The sequence below is a fragment of the Lynx canadensis genome, chromosome B3 (genome assembly GCF_007474595.2).
Source record: "Lynx canadensis isolate LIC74 chromosome B3, mLynCan4.pri.v2, whole genome shotgun sequence".
Lineage (NCBI taxonomy): Eukaryota > Metazoa > Chordata > Mammalia > Carnivora > Felidae > Lynx > Lynx canadensis.
Window position 1 is genome coordinate 37475286 of NC_044308.2, and position 24975 is coordinate 37500260.

General features: G+C 37.9%; 1 protein-coding gene across 6 annotated transcripts in view; it reads right to left on the bottom strand.

Moving 5' to 3' along the window:
- MAP2K5 (mitogen-activated protein kinase kinase 5) overlaps positions 1-24975 on the bottom strand; it is a 273345-nt gene that overhangs the window by 178568 nt on the left and 69802 nt on the right. For all 6 annotated transcript variants that reach the window (XM_030317858.1, XM_030317856.1, XM_030317857.1 and 3 more), the window contains one exon: positions 3076-3115. In XM_030317858.1, coding sequence (XP_030173718.1) covers positions 3076-3115 — 40 coding nt within the window. The remainder of the gene's footprint in view (positions 1-3075; positions 3116-24975) is intronic.

Sequence of the window (24975 nt, forward strand, 5' to 3'; positions counted from 1 at the left end):
GCAACACGAGCAAACACTTCTAATAAATTTTAACTTGATAAATGAGCGATGGCTTGCAATACGAGTAGTACGTGATGCCGAATGTCACATGATCACAACTGAGCCAAAGGTTTTCTCTCCCTCTCTCTCTCTCTCTCTCTCTCTCTCTCATTGTAGGATTGCGGGTGATCATCTCCCATGCTTGGATGGTTGGTTTCAGGCCACACAGTTTGGCAGAAGTCAGTGATTTTTCAGAACATTGGAAGGTGCCCACAACTGGCACTTGTGTACTTTTTTGTCACTTCAGATCACTTATAGACAATCCTTTGCTTTTCCATACAAGAGTAAGCTCAGGAATGCTTTGCTTCATTCTAGGTCAGGCTGACTGCAGATATAGACCCCTTCCTCTGCTGCCTTATTGCCAGTTACATTAAATACAGTATATGACAAGAGTTTATTAACACTGTACCATAGTCAACATCCGTGTGAGTGTATATATACAATGGCTCCCGTGCAGAAAAAGATTCCATTGAGCCAATAGATAGCAGTGATTCCATTAGTAATAGTGAAAGTCGTCCTACACAATAATCCTCCTCTCTCTTGTCTCCCTCATACCAGCCACAAAGGTTTTCAAAGGTAAGTGCAGGTTAATTTGTTTATTTTTCTTTATATTTTATATTTTCTTTATTATTTTGTATTACATTACAGTATTATAATCATTCTTTTTTTATATAATTTTTTTTACTTTTTTTTAGTTTTGAGAGAGACAGAGTGTGAGTGGGGGTGGGGCAGAGAGAGAGGGAGACACAGAATTCAAAGTGGGCTCCAGGCTCTGAGCTGTCAGCACAGAACCTGACATGGGCTTGAACTCACAAACTGTGAGATCACGACCTGAGCCAAAGTTGGGTGCTTCAACTGTGAGGCACCCAGGTGTCACCTGTAATCATTCTTATGTGAATATTTTTGGGTTGTGGAACAAATCATCTGAGTTTACATTATTTCTTATGGGGAAATTCACTTTGATATACAAGTGCTTTGGATTACGAGCATGTTTCCAGAATGAATTACGCTCTCAAACCAAGGTGTGTGTGTGTATATTTTTTTTTTAAACCAAACGTAGTTAACTGTTGACACCTGAGGAATCTGGAGGAAGCATCTTATAACTTTTCTGTAAGTTTAAGTAATTTTTAAAAAAAGTTTCCAAAAAAATGTTTTAAATGATATTAGGGTAGGAAAGAACAAAGTATATCAAGATGACCAGCCTCACAAGCCAGTCTGGCAGGTGCAATTAAAAAGCAGAAATTATGAGAATGGACTCAAATACAAGACCCAACTATACGCTGGCTATAAGAAATTTATCTCAAATAAAATGACATAACAGGTTAAAAATAAAAGGCTATAGCATGCTAACACTAGTCAAAATAAAGCTGCAGTAGCTATCTATGTTAATATCAGACAATGTAGATTTCAGAGCAAAGAATATTATCATGGCCAAAGAAGGGTCACTTTGTAATGAAATAATAAAGGGGCCAATTCATCAACAAGACATAACACTCCTAAATATGCCTAACAGATTTGCAAAAAACATGAAGTAAAAGATGAAAGAACTGCAAGGAAAAAAACAGACAAATCCACAATTATTGCTGGGAATTTCCACACCCATCTTTCAACAGTTGACAGAACAAATAGATAAAAAGCAGTAAAGCATACAGAAATTTTGAACACTGTCAGCCAATTTGATCTAATTGACATTTACACAACACCCTATAAAACAGACTATACATTTTTTTCAAGTGCACAGGAAACACTTAACCAAGATAATTCATATCCTGGGCCATAATACAAATCTCAGTAAACTTAAAATAATTCCAGTTATAGACAGTATGTTCTCTGACCACAACAGACTTAAATTAGAAACCAATAATGGAAAGATATCAAAAAAATCTCTAAATATGTAGAAACTAAATAACATACTGCTAAGATTTAATAAAAGAAACTCTGCCTGTTTTGAAGAAATAGCACATTTCTTTCTTTCAGAGTATGACTATTAAATAAGTTACTTGGATTTTGCATTGGCAGCCAAGAAGCTCAGGGCTAAACTAAAAGTTTAAATAGAATAACTATATCTACTCTTAAATCATTCATTCATTCAACTCAGACGAAGTTTCAACACAGCAATAATGTCTACTTTTTTTTTTTTTTTTACTAGGCTTCACGCCCAGTGTGGAGTCCAACATGGGGCTTGAACTCACAACCCTGAGATCAAGACCTGAGCTGAGATCAAGAGTCTAATGCTTAACTAGCTGAGCCACCCAGGAACCTCAATCATACCTACTCTTAAATGATTCATTCAATCAACTCAGCTTCAACATCTAGTATGTTTTATAAATTTTATAGAATCTAGGAATATACAGTGACAACAATATAGTCCTTGCTCTAAAGCTCAGTTTTATGGTCAGGTCTGGTAGACAGCATTATTTGTAAACACCTGCTGTTTGCATTTATTCAAAGTCTCTAACAGCTCTGTTTTAAATGTGTCCTTTCTTTAAAATTGCTCTTAATCCTTTTCAGAAATAGCTATTAGCCCCTTGCCATACCTAACTAAATAATCATGCATGAGAATTTTAATATTAGCCAAGGTTAAGTGTAATTCAAAATGTATGAAATTATGAGAAATTATAATGCCCTTGCAAGGCCAAACAGTTGAGTTTTTTAGATGATTTATAGGGGTGCTCCCTTCTCTTGGACTGAATAACCTAAAGTTGACTGTCTTTAAATATATTATTGACAATATTATTGACAACCATCTAAGGCTTCTGACATCTAAAGGAACAAATAACTCAACAGATAGGAAAACAGTGCTTGAGCTGGTGAAGGTATCCTGAGAGAAGGAGCTGATTATCACAACAGGACCAAAGCTTCCATAACCTACCATCCAAATCTTTCATCTCCTCTTTCACAATAACTGTGACCCAAAGCTAACACATTATTTCATCTCCTCTTTCACAATAACTGTGACTCAAAGCTAACCGGAGAAGGACAAAGTAGTGAGCATTAAGAACTTCATGAATTTCATAAAACACATCCAGCACTTACCTTTACAGCTAATATTTTCCCACTTGGGACATGATATGCTCTATGGGAAGAAAAAAACATGACAAAATCACTTGGGATTCTAAACAACCTACAGAATGGTTAAGGACGTAAATATAAATTAGAACATATCTGCCAGCAATGGGATATGTGATACTTTCAAAGAACACTCATAACATGAGCAATAGATGTTTCTATCGAGCTTAATGGTTTATACAACGATTCACTATACATTACCTGAAAATAACCCTCTGAGGTAATGTGGGTATTATTATCTTCCTTTTAGAGACTGAGATCTCCGAAGGACAGAGAAGCTAAGCAGTTTTCCCAAGGGCACAGAGTCGATAAGTGGCAGAACGACACCTCAAACCCAAGGCTTCTGCCTCCAGATCCTCACAACTGACCATCACTGTGTGCACGGGAATCTTCTAAGTCTTCGGCTAAACACTGCGGAGCCATTTGTAAAGTGGGAGGTTTTCCTTTTGTGTACTTCAACTATATATACAGGTAAACTATATCCCTACATTTCATCAAAATCATCTCAAAACACATGGGATTAGCTACGGCTTAATATATAAATTCATATAAGAAATCACAGACTTACCAGGCTCAAGTATTGGTTCATCTTTTCCTAATTTTAGCACCTCTCAATATTAAAAAAGCTTTAGAAAAGAGACAAGCTCCAATGATCAGATACAGTGAAATGACAATTTAAATCAAGGAAAAGAAACACACTCATTTATGAAAAGGAATAAAAGAATCGGGTTTGCAGAAACAAAACCCCATTACTTCTCATCAAGACCTTTTGTGTTTAAGTGACATGTGGCCTTTCACACACGTTCTGCAAGGAAGGTACATTCTGACCATTATCCAGGGACAATCTGTCTTATATAAAAGTGTCTAAACAAACCACACAGTATAAACAAGCACTGTTCTTGCAAGTCCATAAAAGTATAAATAAACAATCGGTTTGCAAGAGTTAAAATCTTGCACTGTAGAGGATTTTGCAAATTGGCCAAAATCAGATTGTTCTTCTTCTCACCCAGCTGTGTTAAGGTGTTTGGGCAGGGAAGATGTGGGACAGTGGAAGTTAGCTTCCTAGGAATTCCCTGACTTTACCTGCCAAGTTGCAAAATATATTTACCAGGCTCCCAATAGTTTACTTGGCAATGACTCAGTAGAAAAAATTGCTCATTTCTTAAACAAAACCTATATTCTACTATTATCAAAATGAAAATATCAGTTTCTGTTGTTTCAGCAGAAATATCTGTGTGGCTGCTCTGACAAATTTTTTAACAGATTTATTGAGGTGCAATTATATATGTAAAATTCACTTATTTGAAGTATGTAATTCAAATTTTAGAATTTTAGTAAATTTACTGGCCTTTTGCAATCACTGACAAGTGTTTTTTAAGTGACTGACTTATAAAAATGGTTTCATTATTAAGAACCATCAAGTGTTTGTAAATTTTCACACATAAAATGTTACAAATTCAGGTAATACTAGAAAAAACATACATATATAGATATGTGCATATCTATATACATATATATGTATACATATAGATATGCACATATCTACATATGTATATACCTATATATATTAGTGTTACAAGAAATTTGTTCTGCTTTTCCTATTTGAGTGGACTACGGAAAGTAAACTTAGCCTTTAACAATTAATTGTAAAGAAACCCAAGTGTATCTCACTTAAAGAAAGGCAAGATTATAAAAATTAAGCGGCAACTATTCACCTTACTTAAGAGTTCTTTAACCTGTAAGGTGTCTAAAGACTTTCTCTAAATATCAACCTCTCTAGTATACATAAATACTCTTGCATTTATAAAACTGAAATTTAAAAAAATTTTACACTTTGCATCAAGTGGTATACATTTTATAAGAGGAACCCCTATAATATACTGGTTTTAGAACAAATTACCATTTAATTTATTATCTATGTTAACATAAGACTTTTAGAATGTGAAGCTACATTTCAGGTCATGATTCAACTCATGATAGATCTGAACTCATACGATAGACTGGTATATAAAAACTAACATTGTGGTGTTGTCACTGCCTGACAGAGAAGTTGTTAGATTATGCTAATCTGAAAGGTGATTTGAAGGAAATTAATAACCTTATTCTGTGCGAATGTAGGTAATATAATATGTAAGATAACAATATATTATTTTCCCCTTGTATACTAGAAATTCTTCCAATTTCCACTTTAAGAAAAAAAAAAAAAGAGGTTAGAGAAGGAGAGAGCCAAAGCATAAGAGACTCTGAAAAACTGAAAACAAACTGAGGGTTGATGGGGGGTGGGAGGGAGGGGAGGGTGGGTGATGGGTACTGAGGAGGGCAGCTTTTGGGATGAGCACTGGCTGTTGTATGGAAACCAATTTGACAATTTCATATTAAAATTTCATGTTAAAAAATAAACTTAAAAAAATGCTGCATATTCGAATTCCTAACGAAGGACTAAAATACGAAGATAGAACAGTTGAATGCATACACAAGGATTCAAAAGTTGCAAAAAGAACCGCGGTGCTACTTTGGACAACAAGCAACACTTGGGACGTTTGAGACCAACAGCAGTGATAAGGAGATGACTAGAAGATAGTCTAATGTATACACCGTACTGGACAGTTTGGCAACTTAATTAGCTTGTCAAGAAGGCCGATGTCTTTTCCAAAAGAAAGGTCTCCTATTTCCAAGTGAATTAAAAGGGGGAGGCTTGATGATTTAATTATGACGCACGCTAATTCATCCGTGGAAGTTTGGGTTCAGTTTCGAGCAATAAAGATGCTGGGAGGTTTGGTTTACAGTGCAATGACAGTACCAGTTTAACATTTAATCATCAGGGAGAAGTGGATGACAAAGGCAAGGCCAGTCATGAGTTGAACGTGTCCCTTAACTTTGCAAATGGCATTCTACCTGGAGAAAAGGAATTTGTTTACTTTCAACAGATACTGCATCTCAATTGTCTTGACCTTCCCCAACACATTAACTATAAAGTGATTAATGAAGTTTGAATGGAGGCTCTGGTTACACCAAAAGACAACTATACACCTCTGCATTGTTTTAATTAACAGCTAACACTTCAAATTAGTTTATTGTTGCTACAGTAATTACCTGTTCCAATGAGTGCATGAAGGAAGCATTTTTATGTTATATTTTGAGTGCTGAGTCCTTGAGTGTTCCGGTTTGTTTGTGACCAGCACAGACCTTCTGGGAATACTCCCAGCCCTTAAAATTGAGCACACAACAACATATACACTTTTGGAAGGCACAAACTAGTAGCCTGGCATAAATTTTTTGAGTATTTATTTATTTTTTTTTAATTTTTTTTTTCAACGTTTATTTATTTTTGGGACAGAGAGAGACAGAGCATGAACAGGGGAGGGGCAGAGAGAGAGGGAGACACAGAATCGGAAACAGGCTCCAGGCTCCGAGCCATCAGCCCAGAGCCTGACGTGGGGCTCGAACTCACGGACCGCGAGATCGTGACCTGGCTGACGTCAGACGCTTAACCGACTGCGCCACCCAGGCGCCCCTTTGAGTATTTAAAACAACAAGGAGATGGGTAACAGAGGGCAACACTTACTATCTGTATTTTCTTACTTTCTTTTTTCATTTGGAACAATAGGTTTTAGATGACTAGACAAAAAGTTGGCATAAACTTTTAATTTTGGTACAGAATCAGATAATTTATTGAGACAGTAGGTAATATAAAGAATTGTCTAATCTAATCCTTTCCTTTTACATTGGCTACACCCAAAAGCCAGGGTGAAAAAACTTGTCCCAACTTAACAATCAACGGCAAGGCCAAGATTGGAACTGTGGCAGAATACACACATTTTAGGACCTAAAAGAAGTATGTGGTGATGTTTAAGTTTTCTTAACGGCATTCTAGGGCAGGGAAGCTCATAATTCAAAACTTAAAAGGTGCGACCTATTTCAGTCAGGCTGAGGACCACCACATCTGAATGTCTCCAGACAAAGAAGCATTCTGCAAGCACTGTCAACCTACCATGAGAGGGAGAAGAGCGAAGGGTGTAGGCTCTTAGTCACTGTCCAGGTTTTGATCCCAGCTCTGCCACTTCTTTTGTTTTTGTTTTTGTTTTAGTTTTTATTTAAATTCTAGTTAGTTAAGATACAGTGTAATATTAGTTTCAGGTGTACAATATAGTGATTCCACACTTCCATACAACGCCTGGTGCTCGTCACGGGTGCACTCCTTAATCCCCGTACCCACTTCCCCTCTGGTAACCTTCAGTTTGTTCTCTATAGTTAAGAGTCTGTTTCTTTGTTTGCCTCTATCTTTCTTCCCTTTGCTTCTTTGTTTTAAATCCTGCATATGAGTGAAATCATAAGGTATTTATCTTTCTCTGACTTATTTCACTTAGCATTATACTCTCTAGCTCCATCCATGTTGTTGCAAATGGCAAGATTTCATTCTTTATGGCTGAATAATATTCTACAGTGTGTGTGTGTCTGTGTGTGTGTATATATACAGAGACATACTATATCTTCTTTATGCATTCAGTAGTCGATGACACTTGGTCTGTTTCCATAATTTGGCTACTGTAAATAAGACTGCTATAAACACCAGGGTGTATGTATCCCTTTGGATTAGTATTTTTGCATTCTTTGGGTAGATACCTAACAGTGCAACTGCTGGACTGTAGGGTAGTTCTATTTTTAATTTTTCAAGGAACCTCTGTACTGTCACCCACTGTGGCTGCACCAGTTTGTGTTCCTACTGACAGTATAAGAGGGTTTCTTTCGCTCCAAATTCTTGCCAAAATGTGTTGTTTCTGGTGTTGTTAATTTTGGCCATTGTGACAGGCATGAAGTGATAGCTCATTGTGAGTCTGATTTGCATATCCCTGATGGAGAGTGATGTTGAGTTTTGTTTTGTTTTGTTGAGCATCTTTTCATGTGTCTGCTGGCTATCTGGATGTCTTCTTTGGAGAAATGTCTGTTCATGTCTTCTGCCCATCTTTAAATTGGATTATTTGTTTTGGGGGGTGTTGATTTGTATAAGTTCTTTATATATTTTGGATACTAACCCTTTGTCAGATGTCATTTACAAATATCTTCTCTCATTCTGTAGGTTGCTTTTTAGTTTTGTTGATTGTTTCCTTTGCTGTGCAGAAACTTATTTTGATGTAGTCCCAATAGTTTATTTTTGCTTTTGTTTCCCTTGCTTCAGGAGACATATCTAGAAACATGTTGCTATGGCTGATATCAGAGAAATTACTGCCTGTGCTCTTCAAGGATTTTACGTTTTTAATCCATTTTGCGGGGTTTTTTGTATATGGTGAAAGAGTAGGGTCTAGTTTCATTCTTTTGCATGTTCCAGCTCGGCCACTTCTTAATGTAAACTTAAATTGTTAGAAAACCTCACTGTGTCTCAAGTCTGGAAAGCGGAAATCGGTCCCTACCTACAGGGCTGTGAGGATTCAAGAAGATAAATGCAGGTAAAGCACTGAGGACAAGGCCTGGCACATAGTAAGCATGCATTAAATGTCAGGATCCTGGGAAGTTTTCAGAGCAGCTAGGTGTTTTAAGAATAAAACCTGCTAAAACCGAAAGAGTAAGAGTTCTCTCTGTGCTTTAAGAGTCAGGCTGTGTGCTCTATAAAAGAAGGCTAATAAAGCTTTAGGAAAGAAGACTGGAAAAAGGCTGCAGTGTATCATTTTTAGTTAAGAAAAGCAAGTTGTTGGGGCGCCTGGGTGGCGCAGTCGGTTAAGCGTCCGACTTCAGCCAGGTCACGATCTCGCGGTCCGTGAGTTCGAGCCCCGCGTCGGGCTCTGGGCTGATGGCTCAGAGCCTGGAGCCTGTTTCCGATTCTGTGTCTCCTTCTCTCTCTGCCCCTCCCCCGTTCATGCTCTGTCTCTCTCTGTCCCAAAAATAAATAAACGTTGGAAAAAAAAAATTTAAAAAATTAAAAAAAAAAAAAAGAAAAGAAAAGCAAGTTGTATTATTTCACGTTGAACCAACTTGCTGAAGACAAAGAATCAGTCATCTAAAATGCTAGGACTATACCATGATTCAAGGTCTAGATTTCTTACCATGTTTATCTCTTGCCTGTTACCAAAGCCTATTTTCACTACAGATAGCACCACATTCGGTGTTCATCTCAGCAGAAACACCACCTGACAATCATTGTTGCTAAATGAGAAGCCTAATTTTCATTCTTCTGTTAACAGGAAAGCTTTTGTTAATTACTGTTAATATAAGCTACTTTAAAAATTCACATACCTTCTTTTAATATACACCCTCATAGAAGATAAAATAAAAATTTGAGGCCTCTCCTAGTCTTCAGTCTTTAGTATCTGTTATAACACCTAGTACACTGCAGAAAATTGTTTCTATCTATCTCCCATACTGGGCAGGGAACACTACCATGTCCTAATCATCTTTGCATTCTTTATACTTTGCATGAGTCCTGGCCCATGGGAGGTGCTCCGTACCTAATAAATGTTTGAAAAAATGGATACTACCTATGGGTGAAAAGAAAATCTGTCACTTGGATAGAATTCTACATGCATTTAATTAATTGATTCCATAGTCTTAGGAGTAGGAATTATTTTTCCCCAGCTTAGTATACTGAGATATAGTTCGACATATAACAGGAGGAGAAGTTATTATCATCATCCCCACTTTAAGGGTAGATTTCCAACTGTTGAATCAAAAGTCTTAGAAGGACTCCTTGGTTACTCATTGAGCTCTGCTGCTGCCAATCTCCCTTATCTACACTACTCACTCTGCTCCTCCAAACATCCTCCTGCTTCAGGCCATTCGTACCTACTCCTCAGGCCTGGGACACTCTTCCTCCAATTTCCACTTGGCTTGCTCCATCACTTACTTCAGGTCCAAAGTTACTTTTTTGACTATCTGAGATTAAAAAGCTCATTCTCCTTCTTTATTCTTCATGGAAATTTATCAACACCTAGCATCGTTTATTAATTTATTATCTGTCTGCCACCGCTAGAAAGCAAGCTCCATGAAAACAGGTACTTCTGTGTTTTTGTTCCCTGCTGTATCTCCAGTGCCTAAAACTGTGCTGGGCGCATTTTATGAATATTTCTTGAATGAATAAATGAATACATTTCCTTAATTGCTACAGATCTATTTTTGTTTTTTATTTTTCTTAAGGCAGTTTAAAGTTTTTCTAGGAAACTGTTCAATTTCTGTTTTTAATTTTATCATAAAATTTTCATTGTATCCTCTTAAAAATCTCTGCTCTGTCTAGAATTATGTCTCCTTTTTTCACCCAAATTTTGTTATTTGTGCCTTCTTTCTGTAACACGTGCTCAATCTTTCCAAGGAACCAGCTGTTGGTTTTGAGTTGTTTCTTAAATTCTGATTTTTTTTTCTAAGTTTCTTTCCTTCCACTTTCTTTGGAATTAACCCCTGCCATCAAAAATTTTTTTCTTGAGGGGGCGCCTGGGTGGCTTTGTCGGCTGGGCGTCCGACTTCAGCTCAGGTCATGATCTCGCGGTCCGTGAGTTCGAGCCCCGCATCAGGCTCTGTGCTAACAGCTCAGAGCCTGGAACCTGTTTCAGATTCTGTGTCTCCCTCTCTCTCTGACCTTCCCCCATTCATGCTCTGTCTCTCTCTGTCTCAAAAATGAATAAATGTTAAAAAAAAATTTTTTTTTAATTTTTTTCTTGAGTTAGATGTTAAGCCTATTAATATCCAGTTATTCTTCTCTAATGTTTATACAAAAAACTACCCTTTAGGTATGACTGTATCACATGAGCATTCATATATGGTTTTGATCAGTTGTGTTCTTATTCCATTATATGACTTATAAGTTATTCAGATGTGTGCATTTTAATTTCCGAATGTAGGAGAAGGTTAACTTATTAATAATTTCTTTTTTTTTCAACTTTTTAAAATTTAAAGTGAGCTGTACACCCAACGTGGGGCTTGAACTCACGACCCCAAGATCAAGAGTCACGTGTTCTACTAAGCCAGCCAGGCACCCCTTATTAATGATTTCTAAATTAACTACCATCGTCAGAAAAAGTGATCTATATGTTACAAAGTTCAGTGAGACTTGCCTCGTGCCCTAGTATGGTTTTTAAAAATTAAATTTTCTGTACCTGAAAATAATTTATATTCTCATTTGATTGATGAAGGTTTTTTTTTTTTTAATGTTTATTTATTTATGTTGAGAGAAGGCATGCATGCAAGAGCAGGGGAGGGGTAGCGAGAGAAGGAGAGAGAGAAATAAGTAGGGTCCACGCTGCCAGTGCAGAGCTCAACGTGGGGCTCAAAGTCACAAACTGCGAGATCATGACCTGAGCTGAATCAAGAGTCAGACGTTTAACCAACTGAGCCACCCAGGCACCCCAAATGATGAAGAGTTCTATATATGACTATGTAACTAACCTGTTAAATGTGATGTTAAAATCTTTTATATCCTTACTAATTTTGGTCTGATTAATCTACTGAATACTGAGAGGCATTATCCCACTATGACTGAATTTACCAAATTTTCCTTGTACTTCTGAATATTTCTGCTTTACGTATCTTAAGATTGTTATTAGTTACATGTAAGTTCTGGGCTGTTATGTAATCACAGTCCTCTTCTTCTATCATTATATAGTAGTTTTTTCTATCTCTAATAATACTTTTTACCTTAAGGACTTTTTTTCTATTATATTAATGTAACCACAGCTTTCTTTTGATTAGTTTTTCCTGGTACCTTCTCCCCTATCTTTCCCTTTCAACCTTTCTCTGCTTTTAAATTTATTTATCCGTTTGTTTGTTTTTAGAGAGAGAACCCAGATGAGAATGGAAGAGGGGCTGAGATAGAATCTTAAGGAGGTTCCATGCTCAGTGTGGAGCCTGACGTGGAGCTCAATCCCATGACTCTGGGATCATGACCTCAGCCAAAATCAAGAGTCGGATGCTCAACTGACTAAGCCACCCAGGAGCCCCTCAACCTTTCTCTGTCTTTGTTTTAGGAATGTATCCTAAAATAGTCTAAAATAGCACATGGCTTTATTTCTAAAAGTTCAATCTAACCAATCTATTAATTGGCAATATATTTATTGTAATTGCTGATATTCATTGTCTGTTTATATTTGCTGTAATTACTAATACATTTGGATCTATTCCTACCACCAATTCATTTACTTTACACTTCTCTCTCTACTTTACTGGATTATTACCCTTTTCTTCCTTCTATTTGTTTTGGAATTCTACATCCATTCTTTGCCTTTTAGTTATTACTTATACAATTTTTAATAATCACCCCTGATTTAACAAAATATTAAGTTAATTGCTATCTTTATCCTTCTCTCAAACAATATAAAAATCTTAGAATATTTTAATTCCAATTAGCCCTTCTCACTTTATATTATTTTGTCCATTCTTTTTGTTTGACTTCATTTTGATGTCCCTGAACTAATCACTACTATTGTTGTTTTGTATAGTCAGGTTTATCTGGGGTGCCTGAGTGGCTCAGTTGGTTAAGCATCCAAGTTTGGCTCAGGTCATGATCTCGCTGTTCATGGGTTCGAACCCGGTGTCGGGCTCCGTGCTGACAGCTCAGAGCCTGGAGCCTGCTTCGGATTCTGTGTTTCCCTCTCTCTCTCTCTCTGCCCCTCCTCTGCTTGTGCTCTGTCTCTCTCTCTCTCTCTCTGAAAAATAAACATTGAAAAAAAATTTATATAGTTAGGTTTATCTAAATAGTCACCATTCCTTCTTTCATTTTACTCCTTTTTGGATTCAGTTTCGTTCTAGCTAAAGTACTTCCCAGTAATAAACTAACACGTCTTCCTCCCCCTATTTATCTTTCTCTCTCTGCCTACACAGGTGTGCGCGCGCACACACACACATTCTTTTTATTAATTTCTGAAGGTGTATTTATTTTACCCTCACTCTTAAATGACACTTTAACTGAGACAAGTATTTTCTCATAGTCTTTTAAGGATACCATTGTCTTTCAGCTTTTGGTACTGTTGTTTAACTTTTGCTGTACCCAATTTGCTGACCAATACAAAGCCACTGAAGGTTTTTGGATAGATGAGTGATATGATCAGACCTTAACTTAAAAAAAAATTTTTTAATGTTTATTTATTATTGAGAGACAGAGAGAGACAGAGCATGAGCAGGGGAGGGGCAGAGAGAGGGGGAGACACAGAATCCTAAGCAGGCTCCAGGCTCTGAGCTGTCAGCACAGAGCCTGATGCAGGGCTCGAACCCACAAATGGCGAGATCATGACCTGAGCTGAAACTGGACGCTTAACTGACCGAACCACCCAGGAGCCCCATAAAATCCTTACTCTAGGGGGGCGCGTGGGTGGCTCAGCTGGTTAAGTGCCCGACTCTTGGTTTTGGCTCAAGTCACCTCATGGTTTCATGGGTTTGAGCCCCATGTCAGGCTGATGCGGAGCCTGCTCGGAATTCTCTCTCTCCCTCTCTATCTGCTTCTCCTCCACTAACACTGTCTCTGTCATTCTCAAAAATAAATAAATAAACTTAAAAAAATTTTTTAAACTTTACTGTGGCTGCAGATTACCACAATACTGTTAAAAAGGAGGAGAAACCAGAAAGGGCAAGGAGCATTTAGAAAGCTGCTACAGTAGTCTATGCAAGTAGTGGTGGCATGAACTCGGGTAGTAATAGTGGATGTGGAAAGGGAGAAAAAAGATACAAAAGACTTCGGTCAGAGAGTATTTATAAAATGTGGGAATGAGCAAAATAAACCTAAAATTTTAAGTTAAGATGACAGAGTTATGGTATATTTATTAACAAAAACAGAGAACTTTACCTCGTCAGCTTTAGACTATATAATCCTGTACTTTTTAGCTTCATGAAGGCAGAAACCACATTTATTTCATTCAACAATCCCTAGCATAATATGTAGCATACAGTAGCTGCTCAAATATTTAGGAGTTAATAAATAAAGGGGTAGTCAGGAGAAGGCAGAAGGGGGGAAAACAGGGGGTATTGACAATTCCTAAGAGTCTACAGACATCTTCAAACTCCCCTATGATGTATCATAAGCCACTAAAGATAATAATAAAAACAGACTCTGGAATATTAAGGTATTAAGAAACTCATCCAGGGGCGCCTGGGTGGCTCAGTCGGTTAAGCGTCCGACTTCAGCTCAGGTCACGATCTCGCGGTCCGTGAGTTCGAGCCCCGCATCGGGCTCTGGGCTGATGGCTCAGAGCCTGGAGCCTGCTTCCAATTGTGTGTCTCCCTCTCTCTCTGCCCCTCCCCCATTCATGCTCTGTCTCTCTCTGTCTCAAAAATAAATAAAGGTTAAAAAATTAAAAAAAAAAAAAAGAAACTCATCCAAGTTAATAAGAGTTCATGAGTGGCAAATACAGGATTCAAATTTGGGTCTATCTCAAGTCAGCCCTTGGGCTATTTCCAGTACAGACAGCATACACATAGAGAATAGTTTACAATAAGGTTAGTTCAGGATATGTGTGACTGTAGAAGGTGGGATTCAAGAAAAGAATGCATTAAAATTCCACCTACCAGATTCTCTACCTTGTGGTTTGTGTGGTTGGATTTTTTTGTATTTATTTATTTTGAGAGCGAGCGAGAGGAGCATGCACACACACAAGTGCGCAGGGGAGGGGAAAAGAGAATGCAGGAGGAGTGGGGGGAGAGAATCCCAAGCAAGATCCACACTCAGCACAAAGCCTGACGTGGAGCTGAATCCCATGACAGCAGGATCACGACCTGAGCCGATAGCAAGAGTTGGACACTTAACCAACTGGGCCACCCATGCACCTCTACATGGTTGAATTTATCCACTGGCATCAACTACTCTAATGCCTTACAATACTTCACATGTTGCTTTTATGAATTATTGTTTCTCTTCAAAGTCATTGTTTCACTTCACCAGCGTATGCTTTATTTAACTATGTTGTAAACTCTAATTACTAATTAAATACGATAGTAAATTCTTAATATAGGGCCTATGTCTTCTCCTACTTTAAGTTTCACGGGCAGTGTCAAGGTCCATTTTATTCATTTCTGTATCTCCAACTGCTACCACAGTATATGACACCCTTTCCTCCTAGAAACTTAGTTTATATGTTAACAAATACTTAAATGTATGTCTTCCAATTGCCAAGCACAATGAATGGGCATTGTGGATGGGACAGAGGACAAACCACAGTCCCTGCTCTAAGAGTTTACGTTCTAGAGGAAAGACTGACCATAGTCAAATAACTACACAATTATGTAAGGTAGGGAAAGTACAATTAAAAAGAATGAAAGTAAGGACCAAGTGACAAGTGGCCAAGATTAGGAGCATTTTTTTTTTTTTTTTTTTTTTTTTAGGGGTAGGAAGGACATCAGGGAATGTCTCTCATCAGGTTACATTTGAGCAGTAAGGGACCACACCAAAGTTAGACATCTGAAAGAAGAGGACTCAAGGCAGAGGAGATGCAAGTTCAAAGGCCCTGAGGTAGAGGTGGAATAAACAACAGAGCTAGCTGTGCAAGACAAGGTCAGAAGGGTAATGGGAAGACAGACTGTGTAGTACCATTTAGGCCATGGTGAGAACTCCAACTATTATTCTGAGAGGCCACGGCAGGAGGGGAGAGAGCTTATATTTTAGATCGTTTTGGCTGCTAGATGGAGAGAACACATTGCAGGGAAACCAAGGATAGGGACTGGGAGACTTGATGGGAGGTTGCTGAAATAATCCTAGCAAGAGATAATAGTGGCTTAGACTTCACTGGTAGGAAAAGAGTGGTGAGAGGTGGCTGGTATCTTAAAGGAGTTTTGAGGAAGAGCCAACAGGATTTGTGAGTAAATTTGGTGGACGGTCTGAGAGAAAAATAAGGATCAAGAGTGCCTGCAAAGTTTCTATCACGAGCAACTTGTAGAAGAGAGTTTCCATTTACTGAGACTGGAACAACTGCAGAAGGATCAGCTTTCAGGGGAAATCAAGAGTTCAATTTTGGGTAATTCTGACATGCGTAAAAGACGTCCAACTGGTAATGAGATAGGAGTTTGAAGTTTAGGGCAAAGGACTATGTAGGAGATGTGCTTTTGGGTTTCATCAACATATGAATGATATGCAAAGCCATGGAACCACAAGAGCTCTCTTAGGAAATAAATTAATTAGAGACAAGGTCTGAGGACTGAACCCGAGGCAGTCCAAATTCAGAAGTCGGAGAGATGAGAAGAAACCAGTAAAGGAGATGAAACAGTGCACACAGTCAGCCAGCAACAGAACCTGGGAATGGTGTCCCTGAGGCCCTGAAGGTTGGGGTTACTCCCCACACTGCCAAGTGCAGGAACTTGCCCAGAGTAGGGACTCAAAAAAAAAAATCACGTGACTGATTTCAAAGCCATACTTGGGGACAAATGCAATTAATTCTGTTATGGGTTTTTGAAATTTTAAAGAAGGGTCTAATACAATATATACAAGGCTAAAAAAGGTGGGCTCACTTTCATATAAATCCTAATGAGAATTTGTTAAAAGACACATCAGTCTCGTGAATAAACTGAATTTCTCTAAGAATCTTTAAAAGTGTGTAAGGAAAAGAAAAATTTCAAAAAAAACTGTTAAGAAGTCCTACATTCACACAGGACATAAGGGAGAAACAACCTGTGTTCATTTTCCAACATCTGGACTCCCACACAAATTTATGTCATGCCTAAGATCAACTGCATCTGTATTTTACAATGTTTACTGAAATTATTTACGCTTAGAATTTCAAGTTCTAGGAGAACCAAAAAAATATCAATCGTCCCAGCTGACTCCTGTTCATAAAATAAATAACCTAGAGCTGATCATATATTTTCTCATAAAGCTTGTACAATCTCATACAATTAAAGTAGGCAACTAATTTCTACAGCACTATTCTGCACATTAACTTCTATACACGCTCTAATCAAATTATTTTCAATTGTGAGCAGAAAAAAATTTATAACAGGGAGTATCTGTGCTTCTCTACCGATTGTGAGGTAGGATATAATTTCAGAACGGAGGGGCTGGCCTACAATATGACTGTAAATATTTTAAGGTTCAGTAAAACTGATATGTTAGAAATGCCAATTTGTTAGCAAAATGGTCGTTAAAGTGAATAGGGAAACAAACACCTTTCCCTGTTTTTGCCCCTTGGAACAAGGATCTCAAGAGTAACTGCATGTGTGATAACTTTTAATCACAGTGGCAAAACCAGGGCTCCACGGTCCCTGTCCTGTGCAGGAGAGAGACCGTCTTTCATACACCATGTGGAGTAAACACCACTGACGTAAGTTCTACTTCTCACATAACATACTGCAGAGGTTAGTGAAAAGAGGAACACAATTACTCTGTGAATTATTCATAGAGGGCTATCATTGTTGGAAAATTCTCCAAATGAATGGGAAACCTAAGAAAGGAATCCAGTCACTAAAATGATGAAAACCATAGTTAGGATTTGGCTTAAGAAGTAACCACTAATCAGAAAGCGATGGTCTTATTTTAGGTAAGCAAGAAAGAACATGATGTTTATCTATGCTGCTCCCTGGATCTCTCACAGGATACATACAAGGCAAAAAAGAAACGGAGCACAGACTATTTTAAATAAATAAAAGTTACAAATGCATTTGCTGTTACTTGCTCGCTTCGGCCATAGTAATGGCTTTTCTATATGACAAAATCACGCTGTTTTTCAGGCAACGATTTCAAAGCTTCTGGGATATGCTGGATTCCTTGCTCCTCTGTTCTTTAAATGCCACAGAGATATGTCCAACATGTGCGTCAGAGGTAGGGCAGAATAAAGGAGACAAGGTGAAAGAGAAACCTCTCTGAGATCTAATTCATTAGGACAAAAAGTATGACTGGGAGGAGACAAATCACTACCTAAAATGAGATTTTTTTGTATTAGTTATCCATTTTAATTATCTATACAACTCTTAATTCTCCTTAGCACAGAAAGTTAGAGTTGACCATACTCAGATTTAATTATTTTTTTATTTATTTTGAGAGAAAGAGAGAGAGAGAGAGAAGGGGACAGAGACAGAATCCCAAGCAGGTTTCGCACTGTCAGTGTCGAGCCCAATGCGGGCCTCGAACTCACAAACCGGGAAATCATGACCTGAGCAGAAATCAAGAGTCAGATGCTTAACTGACAGCCACCCAGGTGCCCCTCAGATTTAATTATTAAATGAATTTCTTTATTTAAAAAATGAGTATCCATTAAGGCCAATACCATACATCATATACCTTATCTGATATAAGATCATCAGTTTCCATACTTATAGATGCTGTTTCCTTGCTCATTATATATTTTATTTATTCACCAAAAAAAAAAAAAAAAGTAACTCTGATTTTATGTAGATTTAGAATAACAAATAGAAGTCTTTTTCCAACTCAGAAGTTTTTCCACCTAAAGATTTTATAGCTTTGGCACAAAAGAAAAGACAGAACATGATAGAAATTAAAGGGTTAACAATACCACAAGGAGACCCTTGGCCTGAGGAGATGTCCTTTGAGTCTCCTCTTTAAAAATAAGAAGCCTGGGACGCCTGGGTGGTGCAGTTGGTTAAGCATCCGGCTCTTGACGTCAGCTCAGGTCATGATCCCATGGTTGTGGGAACAAGCCAAGCACCATGTCGGGCTTGTGCTGAGCATGGAGCCTGCTTGGGATTCTCTCTCTCTTTCTGCCTCTCTCTCCACTGGCACTCTGTCTCTCTCTCTCTCACTCTCAATAAAAAAAATTTTTTTTAATTAAATAAAATAAGGACCTGAGCCTTGATTCTATTAAATTATGCCAAAAGACTGTAAGGCTGAATGATTCTGAAGCCAACAGCAAACAAGTGAAAAGCAGTTCTTTGCCTTTATAAAGGTCAAGTGCATAAATGTGTGTGAATACATACATAAATACACAAACAAAAATCTTCTGTTATCTTGTGAGATTAACTTTTAATACCCCTGGATATCATCTTTTAACTCAGTGACACATTTTCAGTAACCACATGTAAATTAGCTGTGATTCAGTTCATGAAAATTTTGTTTTATTCCTTGATCTTTTGAGAAATTTGTTCTCGTGGTACACTTCTTTGGGTGTGGATTTTACCAATATGTCCCATACTAAAATAGCCATCCACAGGAAAAAAAATCAAATAGTTTCAGGGAAATCAACACTGACAGTTGTTGCCTTCCATAATAGATAAACACATTAGCCAGGCTTTAGCTGTTAAAATAGGAAATCCAAAGTAAATAGCAGTTGTAAAAAGAAGCTTTTTTATGTAAACTGTCCATGAGTTCAAATAGCAGTCTATGCCAACCTTCGTTCTGCCTAAAAACATATTACAAATGCTTGACTACTGATTGTAAAATAATTTATGGTTAAGCAATAGAGCCTCCCCACCTCACCCCCGCTGGCGATTGTTTAAGAATCGAATCAAACATGTTATTAGGTTACAGATATTAACAACTCTTTCAAGATGCTGATCATCCATAGGGTACTGGTTGCTAACCTATGATACATGGAATTTGGCAGGGTTAGAAAGAGTTCCAGTCAGAGAAAAGCTACTGTGACACTACATTCTGTCATTTCTTATTCTAATTACTCTGGTTACACACCCCTTTTTGCTCCCACACCTGACTCAGTTAGTGTTGTCACCACTGCCTCCATATTTCTTCCGTAAGTTGATGTGGCCTGGTTCAAGCCTTTAACACTCCCCACATCAACTAGAGTAATGTCTTTTAATATATGGCCTAAATACCTTGGAGATCAAGGAAGCTACAATTACAGTGATCTCTTGATCAAAGGTTTGGAAAGAATGTGATGGACAAAACAGAGAGGCATGACACATAAAGCTGAATGGTGAGAATGAGAGAAATACACGATTTAGGCAATTCGTGTGGGGAAAAACAGGAACACACTGAGGATTAACGACCTGGGAAATTTCCTCTCCTGAAATGATTTGATTACAATGAGGTATCTGCTTACAGTTTCTTTGTGGAAAGCTAACAATAAAACACTTTCTAAAATCAGACACAAAAATGGCTATTTCAGAAAACCTCCATGAACTTGTAACTAATATTCTATTATGCTTTTATGCTTATATTTTTTATAGACAGAAGCTATTTGATTTGCACAAAAATTTCTTCTTATTATTCTTACTTTATAGGTAAGAAAACCAAAGTTTGATGAGATCAAGAACTGCTTCAAGATTCTGATCTGATAAGCACTGTTGTGGGATGTGGATTCCAGTCCTTTGAAGCCAAATCTAGTGTGTGCCTCAGTGAGCCTGTGTGAACGTAAACTGGTTGCTTCTAGATCCTCTAACTCAAGTTGTCTTCAAGGTTCTCTGGATATGGTCCGTGTCGATGTTTAAAAAGCAATAGGGAAAATCGATTGAATGACTCACTTTTCAGAGTTGCATTAACTTTTTCAGGCCACTGGGGTACTATTTACTAAATTACCTCTCCTAGAACACTAAATAGCACCCTAGTGGGTCAAAGAGTAAATGCACCTCTGAAAAGTGAGCCATTTATTCCTTTCTTCCTTGTAGTACCAGATGTAATATGTCCCCTATGACAGAAATATGAACCCATTTCCATTAAAAACTCAAGAAATTGTCCCACACTAGAGAAAATGAGAATGGGGAATCTTTCCGAAGCAAAAATTTCTCTTCTATAACCCTGTCCACAATATTGTTGAAAAGTCAACATGTACTTCTATAACAACGTTTCGTTTTTATTCACTGGAGGTTGATTTTTAATCAAGACCTCGAAACAAAATAAAAATATAAATCCAAAGCTGATGGTTTTCAGCACAGAGATGCATAGTGTATCATGATTGCTGGTTTTCTCCTGCATGGCAGAATTTAAAAACTCAGCTCAAGTGTCCATCTTGCTTATGAAATAAGATCTACATCACCAATAGCTGTTCTTTCACATACCTCATTACGTCACAGGTTATCCCTTGGCCTGAAAAACAAAATTCCTTGACTAACAAGTACGTATATTATTACTTGTAATCTCTATAACGGCCAAAGCCTCTGAATACATTTTTGAGTTGCCTTAGGAATAGCTACCATGTGACTGAACATTTGTGAGATACCTCAACAAAGCGAGACTTGAAGTTTTCAGCACTGTTAGTCTCTTACTCTTCTGGAAGATGGCTATGCAATGAAAACAAGACAACTTTAATTTAAGAATCATCCAGCTTCTAATTAAACTGCCATAGGCAGCTGGTTGGATAAGTTTTAATCAGTTTCAATCACCTATTGATTGGTATACTGAAGCCTAAAAAATTAAAAGTAAAAGATGATTGGGGAATTGTCCCATCTCAGAACAACAGTAGAGGCCTCTGTAAATAACTCCTCTTTTAACCATCAGCTAAATGAACACTTCAATACTGCAGTACAAAGTCTTCTGCAAAATTACTTTAACTAACAAGCAGAAATTTATCAGCTTCAGCCAAAATCAATGCTGAAATCAATTTGAACACTGGTTGTGTCTAAAGGGGCTCATTGGCAATTTAGGGAAATTACACCATGTAAATGCCTGTGCTTTAATTGAACAGTTTCATCAACTAGGCTGTGATTGCTGTCCATTCATTTATTTACTTTCACTGCAGCTACCATTCTGCAAAGGAATGGCTTTTGTCAGGCTGGAGAGAGGCACTTTATCTTCATTTTGTGCACTTTTGTGCATAGCAGACTTCCTGAAATGGGTGTATCATGACTAGGTCAAAACAAGCCAGAAAGGACTTTTCCTTTCACATAAAAATTGAGCAACACTCAAACCACCATCATATCTTCCACCATCTGGGGACAGTCATCTTTAAATCTATAACAAGAAGGAATCTGAGTGATTTGCCTGCACATAGCACTGTGCCTGTGTTGAGGAGCTACATTTTGGACAAAAGAAGAAAAAGCATTTGGACTCCAAATTCAATCCGACCACACTCTTTCTGAGCTAGTGGCTTCCAAAACTATATAAAATGTATTAGATCGTGCTCTTCAAACATGAAGAGACATTGTGTTTATAAAGTCCCTTGAGATTAGTCAAGAGAAAGTGCTATTCTCAAATCCATTCAGAAGACTAAGGTTTAAAGATGTCACATATACTTTTAAAGATTAAGGGGAGGAGAAAGGGATGGGGCGCTCAGTTGCTTGAGCGTCTGACTTTGTGTCCAACTTCGGCTCAGGTCACAATCTCACCGTTCGTGGGTTCAAGCCCTACATCGGGCTCTGTGCTGACAGCTCAGAGCCTGGAGCCCGTTTCAGATTCTGTGTCTCCCTCTCTCTCTGCCCCTCCGCCACTTGCACTCTGTCTCTGTCTCTGTCTCTCAAAAATAAATAAATGTTAAAAAAAATTTTTTTAAAAAGCAGGGTGGGGGGGGAGGGAGAGAGAAAGGAGTCCATGTGGGAGGAGAAAAACAAACTTCTTTAACAAGACCAGCAGCCAAAAACAGCAACAAGATCCCCCAAAATGATTTATTTAAACATTTTTTAACGTGTATTTATTTATTTTGAGCGAGTGAGAGAGGGTGTGTGTGTGTGTGTGTGTGTGTGTGTGTGTGTGTGTGTGAAGGGGAGGGGCAGAGAGAGAGAGGGAGAGAGAAAACCCCAAGTGGGCTCCACGTTGTCAACGCAAAGCCCACGGTGGGGTTTGATCTCACAACCGTGAGATCACAACCTGAGGTGAAATTAGGAGTTGGACATTTAACTCAGGCACCCCACTTCTTTTTTTTTTTTAACGTTCATTTATTTATTGTTGAGAAAAAGAGTGAGAGAGACAGAGAGAGCGTGCGCGCTCAAGTGGGGGAGGGCAGAGAGAGAGGGAGGGAGAGAATCCAATGTAGGCTCTGTGCTGATAGGGTAGGCTTGAACTCATGAACAGGGAGATATTGACCGGAGTCAAGATCAAGAGTCAGATGCTTCACTGACTGAACACCCAAGCACTCCCCAAAAATGATTTTAATACACACATAAATGCACTCATAAAGTCATGGACAAGGGAAAAACCCAAAGATCTAATTTAGGAGAATCATATGCTGGAAAGCATTAACATTTTTAGCATTTGGTTAATCACCGTTACTTCCAAGATAACAAGTTCTAGGGAAGGAGGGAAGAAAGAAGACAGGGTTTGTTCATACGGGTCATCTGAACAGGTACATGTGCCTGATACAAAAAAATAAAAATAAAATTAAAAAGTACAACTGTAGGATATTTGGTTGAACAGGCCAGCAGAAATTCTTACAGTTGCACATACTTAGTTCCTCACAGAACCAAAAGTAACTATTCACCAGGAAGGGCACTACAAAGGGATAAATAAGAAAGTATGAGTTTCAGTGGTGGTTCTATCCTTGTCTTGCTTTGAATCCTCAGGGAAATCCATTAATTTTGGTGTTTTAGTCTCTTCACAGGGTCAAACAAGGACAGTGATACCCACCATACCCAGCTATATTTCATTGCTGCTGGGGACAAACAGAAATGCGACCACCAGGATTTGAGCACCGCCTGTGCTTTGGGTAGAATGGAGGGAGGCAGGGCCCTGAAACCGTCCACTTGGGCTCCCAGGGATGCAGGGAAACTTCTCATTTGCCCTGACAGTCAGTTACTACAGCTCTTGTACCCTGCCACGCTCACTAGGAATTACCTTCAAAAAAAGTTAAAAGTGAAAAGAAATAAATGGTGCACCGAAACTTAGTACACGTGTTTGTGGTAAAAATCCATTCTGTAATTTAATCCCATATACGCTTTTCTCTGCCACTCTAAAGTTTCACTGGCCATACATTTTGTTGCTGAGCCAACGTAAAAATATATTTTATTCATAGTTTTTAGATAACTTTTCTAAAAATTTTTTTTTTAAAAATTTTTTTTTTTTTTCAACGTTTATTTATTTTTGGGACAGAGAGAGACAGAGCATGAATGGGCGAGGGGCAGAGAGAGAGGGAGACACAGAATCGGAAACAGGCTCCAGGCTCTGAGCCATCAGCCCAGAGCCCGACGCGGGGCTCGAACTCACAGACCGCGAGATCGTGACCTGGCTGAAGTCGGACGCTTAACCGACTGCGCCACCCAGGCGCCCCAACTTTTCTAAAAATTTAATTATGGTTTAATCAGAGTTTTATGTTTATTGACTAAGTATATTGTTACATTTGCTGCTATAGTTAGCAGTCGTAATAGAATCAGAATGTTTGAGAATCTTATACAATATGTATTTTCTAAACACACTAAGCTTGTTAAAATGCTATATTGATTGTGCCCTAAAGCAAGTTCTAATTTTGTCTGAACATTTTTCACTTCATTATTTGAACTCACCAAACAAAAACCATGAACTCTACTTTTAGCAGTAATATTGAACATTCTTTTTCTTTCTTTCGTTTGTAATACTGACAAGGAAAAGTATGAAAATTTTAGGGTCAAGGCGATAACACTTAAAACGCAAATCAATGCTTTAAGAAATTTTAGGCTTAATTCCCACAACCTAACTATCTATTGCTAGTTCCCATCTAATTCCATCATCTGCTCCTCTGATTTAGTGGTAGCACACAGATCAGAACCGAAACATATTTCACTCCAGTAAGGTGGCAATTTAACAGAAACAGAGACTCTTATATCTAAGTAACCAATGATAGAGCAATGGAAAAAAAAAAAAACTGGCAGAACGTTATACACACTAAATGCCTTTTGGACTTCCCAGTGAATTATTTTCAAAAAAGCAATTTAAGTAAATACCCTAGATGCTACGGTACACAAATATTTGCTTGTGCTATATGCCAACCAAGAGACTACATTTTTCTAACACACTGGAGACTATAAAATACCTAAAAAAAAAAAAGAAAGAAAGAAAAAAATTTAATGTGTCTTATAAATCAAGAAATGCACCACCTCCACTAGCATAACCACACAATTAATCTAGGGATTTGATTATTAAATTTTAAGTTTTTGATAAGG